At 44.2% G+C, this 12,784-nt stretch overlaps 2 protein-coding genes across 2 annotated transcripts; one reads left to right on the top strand and one right to left on the bottom strand.

The window, feature by feature from the left end:
* The first annotated feature begins 3,490 nt into the window (after window positions 1–3,490).
* LOC123185992 (uncharacterized) lies at window positions 3,491–5,739 on the top strand. The gene is made up of 2 exons (XM_044597794.1): window positions 3,491–5,034; window positions 5,114–5,739. Exons 1-2 carry the CDS (start codon window positions 4,929–4,931, stop codon window positions 5,623–5,625), a joined length of 618 nt encoding a protein of 205 aa, XP_044453729.1. The 5' UTR covers window positions 3,491–4,928; the 3' UTR covers window positions 5,626–5,739.
* An 806-nt stretch (window positions 5,740–6,545) lies between these two features.
* LOC123185991 (cytochrome P450 716B1-like) lies at window positions 6,546–8,381 on the bottom strand. Its single transcript, XM_044597793.1, has 3 exons — window positions 7,392–8,381; window positions 7,116–7,303; window positions 6,546–7,049 (listed from the first exon to the last, which is right to left on the bottom strand). The coding sequence occupies exons 1-3, from the start codon at window positions 8,353–8,355 to the stop codon at window positions 6,732–6,734; spliced, it is 1,470 nt and encodes a 489-aa protein (XP_044453728.1). The 5' UTR covers window positions 8,356–8,381; the 3' UTR covers window positions 6,546–6,731.
* Between the last annotated feature and the right edge of the window lie 4,403 nt (window positions 8,382–12,784).

Raw genomic sequence — 12,784 nt, 5'->3', positions numbered from 1 at the left:
AAGGAGTTTCTCTCGAAAGAAGTGAGTGGGAGGAGAGTAGAACTTGATGAGGTAATTATACCTTCTCCCTTATTGGAAAGTAGTTCATCACAGAAATCAGTTCCAGTGATTCCTACACCAATAAGTGAGGAAGTTAATGATGATGATCATCAAACTTCAGATCAAGTTACTACCAAACCTCGTAGGTCTTCCAGAGTAAGATCCGCACCAGAGTGGTACGGTAATCATGTTCTGGAAGTCATGTTACTAGACCATGATGAACCTACGAACTATGAGGAAGCAATGATGAGCCCAGATTCCACGAAATGGCTTGAGGCCATGAAATCTGAGATATGATCCATGTATGAGAACAAAGTGTAGACTTTGATTGACTTGCCCGATGATCGGTGAGTCATTAAGAATAAATGGATCTTCAAGAGGAAGACGGACGTTGATAGTAGTGTTACTATCTACAAAGCTAGACTTGTCGAAAAAGGTTTTTGACAAAGTTCAAGGTGTTGAATACGATGAGATTTTCTTACTCGTATCGATGCTTAAAAGTCTGTCCGAATCATGTTAGCAATTGCCGCATTTTATGATTATGAAATTTGGCAGATGGATGTCAAAACTGCATTCCTGAATGGATTTCTGGAAGAAGAGTTGTATATGATGCAACCGGAAGGTTTTGTCGATCCAAAGGGAGCTAACAAAGTGTGCAAGCTCCAGCGATCCATTTATGGACTGGTGTAAGCCTCTCAGAGTTGGAATAAACGTTTTGATAGTGTGATCAAAGCATTTGGTTTTATACAGACTTTTGGAGAAGCCTGTATTTACAAGAAAGTGAGTGGGAGCTCTGTAGCATTTCTGATATTATATGTGGATGACATATTATTGATTGGAAATGATATAGAATTTCTGGATAGCATAAAGGGATACTTGAATAAAAGTTTTTCAAGAAAAGACCTCAGTAAAAGCTACTTATATATTGAGAATCAAGATCTATTGAGATAGATCAAGACACTTGATAAAGATTTTCAATGACTACATACCTTGGCAAGATTTTGAAATAGTTCAAAATGGAACAGTTAAAGAAAGAGTTCTTGCCTGTGTTGCAAAGGTATGAAATTGAGTAAGACTCAAATCCCGATCACAGCAGAAAATAGAAAGAGAATGAAAAGTCATTCCCTATGCCTCAGTCATAGGTTCTATAAAGTATGCTATGCTATGTACCAGACCTATTGTATACCTTGCTCTGTATTTGGCAAGGGAGTACAATAGTGATCTAGGAGTAGATCACTGGACATTGGTCAAGAATATCCTTAGTAAGGACTAAGGAGATGTTTCTCGATTATGGAGGTGATAAAAGAGTTTGTTGTAAAAGTTACATCAGTGCAAACTTTTACACTGATCCAGATGACTCTAAGTCTCAATCTGGATACATATTGAAAGTGGGAGCAATTAGCTAGAGTAGCTCCGTGCAGAGCATTGTAGACATAGAATTTGCAAAATACTTACGGATCTGAATATGACAGACCCGTTGACTAAGATTCTCTCACAAGCAAAACATGATCACACCTTAGTACTCCTTGGGTGTTAATCACATAGCGATGTGAACTAGATTACTGAATCTAGTAAACCCTTTGGGTGTTGGTCACATAGCGATGTGAACTATGGGTGTTAATCACATGGTGATGTGAACTATTGCTGTTAAATCACATGGCGATGTGAACTAGATTATTGACTCTAGTGCAAGTGGGAGACTGAAGGAAATATGCCCTAGAGGCAATAATAAAGTTATTATTTATTTCCTTATATCATGATAAATGTTTATTATTCATGCTAGAATTGTATTAACCGGAAACATAATACATGTGTGAATACATAGACAAACAGAGTGTCACTAGTATGCCTCTACTTGACTAGCTCGTTAATCAAAGATGGTTATGTTTCCTGACCATGAACAATGAGTTGTTATTTGATTAACGAGGTCACATCATTAGTTGAATGATCTGATTGACATGACCCATTCCATTAGCTTAGCACCTGATCGTTTAGTATGTTGCTATTGCTTTCTTCATGACTTATACATGTTCCTATGACTATGAGATTATGCAACTCCCGTTTGCCGGAGGAACACTTTGGGTGCTACCAAACGTCACAACGTAAATGGGTGATTATAAAGGAGCATTACAGGTGTCTCCAAAGGTAGATGTTGGGTTGGCGTATTTCGAGATTAGGATTTGTCACTCCGATTGTCGGAGAGGTATCTCTGGGCCCTCTCGGTAATGCACATCACATAAGCCTTGCAAGCACTGCAACTAATATGTTAGTTGTGAGATGATGTATTACGGAACGAGTAAAGAGACTTGCCGGTAACGAGATTGAACTAGGTATTGGATACCGACGATCAAATCTCGGGCAAGTAACATACCGATGACAAAGGGAACAACGTATGTCGTTATGCGGTCTGACCGATAAAGATCTTCGTAGAATATGTAGGAGCCAATATGGGCATCCAGGTCCCGCTATTGGTTATTGACCGGAAACGTGTCTTGGTCATGTCTACATTGTTCTCGAACCCGTAGGGTCCGCACGCTTAAGGTTTCGATGACAGTTATATTATGAGTTTATGAGTTTTGATGTACCGAAGGAGTTCGGAGTCCCGGATGAGATCGGGGACATGACGAGGAGTCTCGAAATGGTCGAGACGTAAAGATCGATATATTGGACGACTATATTCGGAGTTCGGAAAGGTTCCGAGTGATTCGGGTATTTTCGGAGTACCGGGGGGTTACGGGAATACGGGGAAGAGTATTGGGCCTTGATGGGCTTTAGTGGGAAGAGGAGAAAAAGGCTGCGCCCCCCCTCCCCTCTAGTCCGAATTGGACTAGGGAAAAGGGGGCCGGCCACCTCTCCTTCTCCTCCTATTCCTTCTCCCTTCCTCCCCTCTTGGTGGACTCCTACTAGGACTTGGAGTCCTAGTAGGACTCCCTATCCTGGCCGCACCTTTGCCTTGGCCGGCCTCCTCCTCCTCCATCCTTTATATACGGAGGCAGGGGCACCTCTAAACACACAAGTTGACACAAGTTGATCCACGTGATCGATTCCTTAGCCGTGTGCGGTGCCCCCTGCCACCATATTCCTCGATAATACTGTAGCGGAGTTTAGGCGAAGCCCTGCTGCTGTAGTTCATCAAGATCGTCACCACGCCGTCGTGCTGACGGAACTCTTCCCCGACACTTTGCTGGATCGGAGTCCGGGGATCGTCATCGAGCTGAACGTGTGCTCGAACTCGGAGGTGCCGTAGTTTCGGTGCTTGATCGGTTGGATCGTGAAGACGTACGACTACTTCCTCTACGTCGTGTCATTGCTTCCGCAGTCGGTCTGCGTTGGGTACGTAGACAACACTCTCCTCTCGTTGCTATGCATCACATGATCCTGTGTGCGCGTAGGAAAATTTTTGAAATTACTACGAAACCCAAACAATTCTTACTTCAAGGACTCCCCGAAGAGCCCGGACAAAGATTGGACGCTCCTGAAGGATCTTCTGAATGAATGTCTTTTCGACCATAGTAAGACCGAGGGCACACCGTGTGAATGTACCATAGAATAGTCGAAAATGCTTCCAGCACAACGCTCTCTTGTTTCTATTTTCCTAGAGAGGGGTTCATCTACATCATGCAACACTCTCACTCTAATAAACTCATTACGGATCCTGCCAGTTCTATCAGATCTACATCTAACACTTCTCCTAGCAAGGCACCAAGCTTCCCCCACCTCTCTCGTGAGAGATCGGGCACCATCACATCAGAAGCTTGCGAGTCCATGGCCATCCGTCCATTGTATGGCATTTTTTGGTACAAATATCACGGGCACCTTTTTGTGTACAATAAGATGTTTTTTTTAAAATTTAGACATTGGAAACTTATGTTTAAGCATACCCCCACTATCCGGTCGTTTGTATCTTAAGGCATTGAAATTAGATTTTATTCAAGGCATTTTTCTGTATGTGATCCATTTTTGAACTCAGGTGGCATTTTTATTTTGTATATCATGTCATTTTTTGAGTAGCTAATCTAAGTCAGGTCCAAAATAAACAAGTTTAAGCTTAACTAGGTCCTTGTTTTTGCCCAACTAGGGGCACGTGCTTGTGAGGGTCAGTTTCTCGTACACAGAGGGTTTTGCTCTTGGGGTTCTTTTCAGCGATTGAAGACGCTCGCTGAGCCGTTCCCTGGCAAACTAATCGCCCGCTGCCCCAACTATCGTTCCCCAGATATTGCGGTAGTTTTCCAATCAATTCGCATGGACGTCTATTTTCGTCAGAGGTGTGGCTATCCGTGTCCAGTTGACCTACCCGATAAAATCCATCAATGATTTTTGCAAAAGACTTTGCCTAAGAGAATCACAACCAAATATGAAACCAAGTGAAACTAGAGAAATTTGAAAGAACGCTATGGTCAAGAACACCGGAGAAGTAACAAAAGAACTGCTGGAATGAGCTGCCCCTTTGTCCAATTTTTCGTTGGCGGGATTCTTCAGTTTTATTTCGTAATCATGCTCCTTGTAATTAAGTAGAAACCATATAGTGAGGGGACAGTTTTTTTCGATTTTCTTCCCATTTTCATATAGCAGTTTTTCAGGCATTTTGGAAAAAGCAAAGTTGAATAATAATCGAACAAAAATCCCATAATATTTTTTCCGAGGGGAAAAAATCCCATAATAAATCTCAAAAAGTTTTTTTTTTGTTTGAGTTTTTTTGATAAATCTCAAAAAGTAGACCAAGCAATACTTGCCGCTGCGCACATGCAGCCCATCACGAGAAAGGAGATCCAGTACGTAGTTCTGTTCAACTCGGTCCGGTTCTCATTCCGTCGCGGCGATCGCTGACCTCCCTCCATCGCCGCAACTGCAAAACCCTCCTCGCCGGTAACTTACCCCTGCGACCATCCATGGCCACCTTCACCGGAGCACCGCTCCCGCCGGCCGGCGCCGGAAAGGAGAAGCCGCTCGCGCGCCCCGCACCGGCAACCGCTCCCGCGGACCTCGCGAATCCAGGTCCAATCTCCGCAGCCCATGAGAACCATTGGAGGTTTTGTTCACCATCCCATGGTCTTTGATTTTGGTGTCGTCGCAGGGAAGAAGACGCGCCGCCGGGTGCCGATGACGGACGAGGATCGGTGGAGGATCGACCGCCTGAAGGAGCTGCACGCGTCAGGGACCGAGGAGCTGCACGAGCTGATGGACATACACAAGGAGCTGCGCGACTACCACGACGAGCTTCTGTTCCGGCGGAGGTGCCTGGCCGCGCGCCTGGTCAGCCGGGTCGCCTTCCAGCGCCGCGACGCCGCCGCCTACGTCAAGCACCACCTTGGCCTTGGCCTGAAGGTGGGGGATAAGCTGCCGGAGGAGCTCAAGCAGGCCAGGCCGCCAATCTCAATGGCCCTTTTCTTGTGGCATGAGATGGGCAGGGCCTTGTACATAGGCATGGATAACTTCATGGATGAGTACAGCAACACCGAAGAGTACCGGAGAGGGATGCTGGCGTTGGTGCCCGGGGCTGTCCCTGATGAGAACGGAGCCCCGCCGGATTCTGTTTGCTTGGTGTGGATGAGTGCTTGTTTAATCCTGAGAACGAAATGTTGCTAATGCATGTTTTGTTGTGTTCAGGATGACTACTTGTTTGATGCTATTGTGTTGAGCATGATTTATTTATGGCGTGAGTGCTTCAATCAAACCAAGTGGACTAATCCTTTATTTTTGAAGATTTCAACCATCTTGTGTGCTAATTGCTGTGTTCTGGTTATGAACTTCTGATTATGTATGTTTTTGCCTAGGAAACCATATGTAACTTGGCATGATTAGTGATGCAGAATTGCAGATAGAACCCTGATCTGAATATTCCACGGTGAGTGCACCGGCACGGAAGGAAGGTGCGGTGGACCGTAGGCATCCTGTGCCGCTGCCGTCGAGTGTGTTGCTCCTTGATCCACTTCCGTGCTCGAAAGCTATGACCAGCCTACGAGGTTTGGTCTTGGACAGAAGGTATGTGGCAGGATGGCTTAGCAAAAAGAAAATCTAATTCGGGAAATCAGCGGTCTGTGAAAAATGAAGTAAATCAGTATGTTACTAGAGAGAATTATTTCAGAGTTTGAACTCAGGCAAACGATTTCAGAGTTTGAACTCAGGCAAACGATTTCAGATGACTTTAGAAACTGTGTTAAACCGAGACTACTAGTTATGATTTTCCATCTTTATTCAGGACCTCTCTCATGATTTCAAAACCATAATGCCTTTGGAATCTAGTGAATACAGATATGCTGACCTCCACCTCATGTGTTTCTCTTGATTTTGCGCCATTGAGCCTAAACACAAGAGCAATGCTATAAAGAAATTACATTTTGAAATCATTTTGCTGCAAAACAATGCTATATAGACAAAACAAAACGAGGTCTACTTGCCAATGACTGCGGAGTGAGCCTGCTGGATCCATACCATCTCCATTGATGTGGTGTACATGCTGCCTCTACGAACACCAAATAACCGTGAAGCAAATCATCTTTGTTGTTGCCCATTTTATTCTTGTGAGACAAATAGTTGATTACTTTGTTATTCGTATATGCCTCCTCTCATATCTCCCGCTACATTTTCATTTATCTCTCTATTCTACTGCAAGTCTGCAATGCTGTGGTGCGACTGACCGACCGACCGATCATGATATGGAGATTGTTGTAACTTTTGAGGATTGGTGAGGATCAAGGAGAGGCCCTGTGCTCGATTTGGACGGGCAGGCCGAGCAGCGGCGACGGCATGGGGTCCCTCACGAAGGTGTCCTCCTTGCAGCAGAGCTTCCATCTGAACTGCCTCACAAGGTGGTGCATCGTCACCAGCGTCTCGATCCTGGAAAACTCTATCCCTGGGCAGATCCTCGGGCCGCCCCCGAAGGCGACGAAGGAGAACGGCGGCGCCGCCGACGCCCTTTGGTTCTCGGTCTCAAACCGGGACGGGTCGAACTTGGCCGGCTCGTGGAAGATGCTCGCGTCCATGTGCGTCACGTTTGCCGTCCAGAACACCTGAAAAACGTCAAGATTTTGCATCAGGTTTCTACTAGCTGCCTATGGTGATTGGTACGGACTGACCTGCCATCCTTTTGGGATGAGGTAGCCGTCGAACTCGGTGTCCTCGAGTGCTCTTCTGAAGTTGCCGAAGATCGGAGGGACGACGCGGAGCGTCTCCTGCGCGACCCGCCATGTGAGCTTCATCTTCGCCAGATCTTCCCAGGTGAGAGCCTCGCCGTCACCTTTGTTCTTGGCGATCTCCTCATGCTCTGTATCACGAAACGAAACACACATCATGAGTTCATGTGTTCATGACCATGGCGGGTTGGTAGTTTGATTCACCAATCAGTCAATTGCCTTGAACCATGGCGGCGAGGGTGGCATCGTCGCTGGCAAGGTGGCGGACCATGAACGTCATAAGGATGGACGACGTGTCGTGGCCGGCGATGAGGGCGACCATGGCGTTGTCGACGATCTCCTCGTCGGTCAGCAGCCGCTCGCCATGGCCGTCCCTCAGGCTGAGCAGGCAGGTGATGAGGTCGCTGTTCCGCGACGCCTTGCCGTTGCCGTGCTCCACCTCCACCTGGCTGGCCTTCTTCTTCTCCCGGGTGATCTCCTGGAGCACCCGGCGGGCTCTGCCGCTAGCCTTGAGGCTCCGGCTGAAGGCCGTGAACGGCAGGTTCACCGGGACGGCCCATATGCCCTCGACCATGCGCACGAAGTCGGCGGCCAGGGCGTCCCGCACGGCGCCCCTCTCGAGACCGAAGAGCAGCGCTGAGATGATGTCGAACGTGAGCCGCTTCATGAGCGGCAGCACCGTGACGGTGGCGCGGCCGGCCCAGTTCTCCTGGAGGTGGCGCCGCACCTCGCCGTCGATCCTGCCCACGTACGCCTTGAGCATGTCCGGCCTGAGGAACTCGAGCAGGGCGCCGCGGATGCGCCGGTGGTCGGCGCCGTGGAGGTCGAGGATGCTCTTCTCCCCGAGTATCCGCTGCACGGACCGGGGCTGCCGGGTGGAGAAAGCGCCGCTGAAGAACAGGAACTTGTTGGCCGCCGGCCCGGCCAGGAGCACCGTCGGCCTGCCGAACAGTGACAGCTTGGACACGGGCCCGTACCTGTCGATCCGGTCCTGGATCCAGCGGCTGCCGCCGTCGCCGCGCATGGCCCGAAGGAGGCCGAGGCTCTGGCCGATAACCGGCAGGCCGAGGGAGCCCGGGGGAAGGTTGCCCGGCCGTGCTTTCTTGGCTCTGGCGAGGAGGTGGATGGCAATGGACGAGGCGGTGACAACAACGAGTGCCACGACTATGGCCAAATAATCCATTGGAGAGGGATCAGTGTTAAGATGACACTGACTGCTGCTACTTGGAGCTGGAGCTGAAGACGAATGTCGGAATATATAGGCGAGCATGGGCAGGTTGTTTTTGCGGGAACGAAATTGCTGTCAGATGGCGTAGTTCAACACGTAGTCATGATGCATGCGCCGGAGATTTCAAACAAGAAAGAATCCGCCATTTCCAACGACGAACTCCAAAACGCTGAGATGCCCTCTCGGTTCAAGACAAAAAATGGTATATGCTCTTGAGGTAGAAGACAAGTCCTAGGAAGCGATGACAGTGCCATCATCCGTCAATAGTAAGATGCACGCATGAAATTGGCAATTCTTTTAGGAGCTCAGACAACTATTGGCAGAGCAAGACCATAATCTGTCCCTCTTCGAGGAGCATCGCCTGGCGGAGGAGCATATGGATGCGGAGTGCGACTCCGTCGTCGTTGTCGTCTTCGCATGCATGGTTGCGGTGACCCTAAGTGAAGCACTACAGTAAAATTGTCTAGCTCAAAAGATATAAGTGAAGCACATAGAGTATTCTAATAAATTTCAATTCATGTGTGTCTCTCCCAAAAAGTGTGTACAGTAAGAATGATTGTGGTAAACTAAAAAGCAAAGACTCAAATCATACAATACGCTCCAAGCAAAACACATATCATGTGGTGAATAAAAATATAGTCTCAAGTAAAGTTACCGATAGAAGAAGACGAAAGAGGGGATGCCTTCCGGGGTATCCCCAAGCTTAGGCTTTTGGTTATTCTTGAATTTTACCTTGGGGTGCCTTGGGCATCCCCAAAGTTAGGCTCTTGCCACTCCTTATTCCATAATCCATCACATCTTTACCCAAAACTTGAAAACTTCACAACACAAAACTTAAACAGAAAATCTCATGAGCTCCGTTAGTATAAGAAAACAAACCACCACTTAAGATATTGTAATGAACTATTTATTTATTTATTTTGGTGTTAAACCTACTGTATTCCAACTTCTCTATAGTTCATACCCTCCGATACTAGGCATAGATTCATCAAAATAAGCAAACAACACACGAAAAACAGAATTTGTCAAAAACAGAACAACCTGTAGTAATTTGTACGTTTCGAATACTTCTGTAACCCCAAATATTCTGAAATAAATTGCTGGACGTGAGGAATTTATCTAGTGATCATCTTCAAAAAGAATCAACCTAATCGTACTCTCCAGTAAAAAAATGGAAGCAAATCTCGTGAGCGCTAAAGTTTCTGTTTTTTACAGCAAAATCGCAAAGACTTTCCCCAAGTCTTCAGAAAGGTTCTACTTGGCACAAACACTAATTAAAAGCATAAAACCACATCTAAACAGAGGCTACACGAATTATTTATAACTAAACAGAACCAAAAAGCAAGGAACAAAAATAAAATTGGGTTGCCTCCCAACAAGCGCTATCGTTTAACGCCCCTAGCTAGGCATAAAAGCAAGGATAGATCTATATATTATCATCTTTGGTATGCAATCCATAAGTGGCTCTCATAATAGATTCATAAGGTAATTTAATTTTCTTTCTACGAAAGTGTTCCATGCCTTTCCTTAATGGAAATTGGAATATAATATTCCCTTCTTTCATATCAATAATTGCACCAATATTCTAAGGAAAGGTCTACCAAGAATAATGGGATATGTAGGATTGCAATCAATGTCAATAACAATGAAATTTATGGGCACATAATTCCTATTTGCAACAATAAGAACATCATTAATCCTTTCCATAGGTTTCTTAATAGTGGAATCTGCAAGATGCAAATTTAAAGAACAATCATCAAATTCACGGAATCCTAACACGTCACACAAAGTTTTTGGAATCGTGGAAACGCTGGCAACCAAATCACATAAAGCATATCATTCATGATCTTTAATCTTAATTTTAATAGTGGGTTCGCACTCATCAAAAAGTTTTTTAGGGACAGAAACTTCCAATTCAAGCTTTTCTTCATAAGATTACATTAAAGCATCAAAGATATGTTTAGTAAAAGCTTTATTTTGATTGTAAGCATGCGGAGAATTTAGCATGGATTGCAATAAGGAAATACAATCTATTAAAGAAAAAAATATCATAATTAAATTCCTTGAAATCCAAAATAGTGGGTTCATTGCTACGTAAAGTTTTGACCTCATCAATCCCACTTTTACCAATTTTTGCATCAAGATCTAAAAACTCCGACTCACCGGGACGCCTTTTAATTAAAGTTGACTCATCTCGAGTCCCATCATTATCAAGATTCATATTACAAAACAAAGATTTAATAGGAGACTCATCAATCACTTTTAGATCTTCATCCTTATTATCATCAAAACTAGAAGAACATGATTTTATAAAGCTATCTTTTTTAGCACGCATCCTAGTTGTTCTTTCTTTGCACTCATCAATGGAAATTCTCATGGCTTTGAGAGACTCATTGATATCATGTTTAGGTAGAATAGATCTAAGTTTCAAAGAATCAACATCAAGAGAAATTTTATCCACGTTCCTAGCCAACTCATCAATCTTAGACGGTTTTTCTTCAATCAAAGCATTGAAACTCTTTTGTGAACTAATAAATTCTTTCATGTTAGATTAGAAATCAGAGGGAATTTTATTATAATTTCCATAAAAATTGTTGTAGGAATTACCATAATTATTAGAGGAATTACTAGGAAAAGGCCTAGGATTAAAATTTCCTCTATACGCGTTGTTACCAAAATTGTTCCTACCAACAAAATTTACATCCATAGATTCATTATTATTCTCAATCAAAGTAGACAAAGGAAAATCATTAGGATCATAAGAAACACTCTTATTAGCAAACAATTTCATAAGTTCATCCATCGTCCCACTCAAAACATTAATTTCTTCTATAGCATGAACATTTTTATTAGTAGAATAATTAACCATAATATTATCTAGGAGTTTGGTAGCTTCTCCTAAAGTGCTTTCCATAAAAGTGCCTCCTTTGGCCAAATCTAAGAGATTTCTAGAAGCAAAATTCAAGCCAACATAATTTTTTTGTATGATCATCCATAAATTCAAACCATGAGTAGGGCAATTATGAATCATTAATTTCATCCTCTCCCAAGATTGTGGGACATGCTCATGATCTAGTTGCTTAAAGTTCATAATATCGTTTCTAAGAGAGATGATCTTAGCAGGAGGATAATACTTAGAGATAAAAGCATCTTTGCACTTATTCCATGAATCAATAGTATTTTTAAGCAAAGAAGATAACCAAGTTTTAACACGATCTCTAAGTGAAAACAGAAATAGCTTCAATTTAACAATATCATTATCCACATCTTTCTTCTTTTGCATATCACACGAATCAATGAAGCTATTCAGATGGGTAGCGGCATCTTCACTAGGAAGGTCGGAAAACGGATCTTTCATGACAAGATTCAGCAAAGCAGTATTAATCTCACAAGATTCAACATCGGTAAGGGGAGCAATCGGAGTGCTAATAAAATCATTATTGTTGGTATTGGAAAAATCACACAATTTAGTATTATCTTGAGCCATCGTGACAAACAATCCAACACACACGCATACAAGAAGCAAGCGGAAAAAGAGAGGCGAACAAAAAGAGAGGGCAAATAAAACGGCAAGGGTGAAGTGGGGGAGAGGAAAATGAGAGGCAAATGGCAAATAATGTAATGCGAGGGATAAGAGTTTGTGATGGGTACTTGGTATGTCTTGACTTGTGAGTAGATCTCCCCGGCAACGGCACCACAAATCCTTCTTGCTACCTCTTGAGCACTGCATTGGTTTTCCCTTGAAGAGGAAAAGGGTGATGCAACAAAGTAGCGTAAGTATTATTTTCCTCAGTTTTTGAGAACCAAGGTATCAATCCAGTAGGAGATTACACGCAAGTTGCCTAGTACCTGCACAAACAAACAAGAACCTCGCAACCAACGCGATAAAGGGGTTGTCAATCCCTTCACGGTCACATACGAATGTGAGATCTGATAGAGATAATAAGATAAATATTTTTGGTATTTTTATGATATAGATTGGAAAATAAAGATTGCAAAATAAATGGCGCCATAAATAGCTAGTTGAGGGGAGATTAATATAATGGAGAATAGACCCGTGGGCCATAGGTTTCACTAGTGGCTTCTCTCAAGATAGTATAAGTATTACGGTGGGTGAACAAATTGTTGGGTTTCGTAGTAATTTCAAAATTTTCCTACGCACACGCAAGATCATGTGATGCATAGCAACGAGAGGGGAGAGTGTTGTCTATGTACCCAACGCAGACCGACTGCGGAAGCATTGACACGACGTAGAGGAAGTAGTCGTACGTCTTCACGATCCAACCGATCAAGCACCGAAACTACGGCACCTCCGAGTTCGAGCACACGTTCAGCTCGATGACGATCCCCGGACTCCGATCCAGCAAAGTGTCGGGGAAGAGTT

Source organism: Triticum aestivum, chromosome 2A (assembly GCF_018294505.1).
Source record: "Triticum aestivum cultivar Chinese Spring chromosome 2A, IWGSC CS RefSeq v2.1, whole genome shotgun sequence".
Taxonomy (NCBI): Eukaryota; Viridiplantae; Streptophyta; class Magnoliopsida; order Poales; family Poaceae; genus Triticum; species Triticum aestivum.
This window is presented reverse-complemented; position numbering and strand designations above follow the sequence as displayed.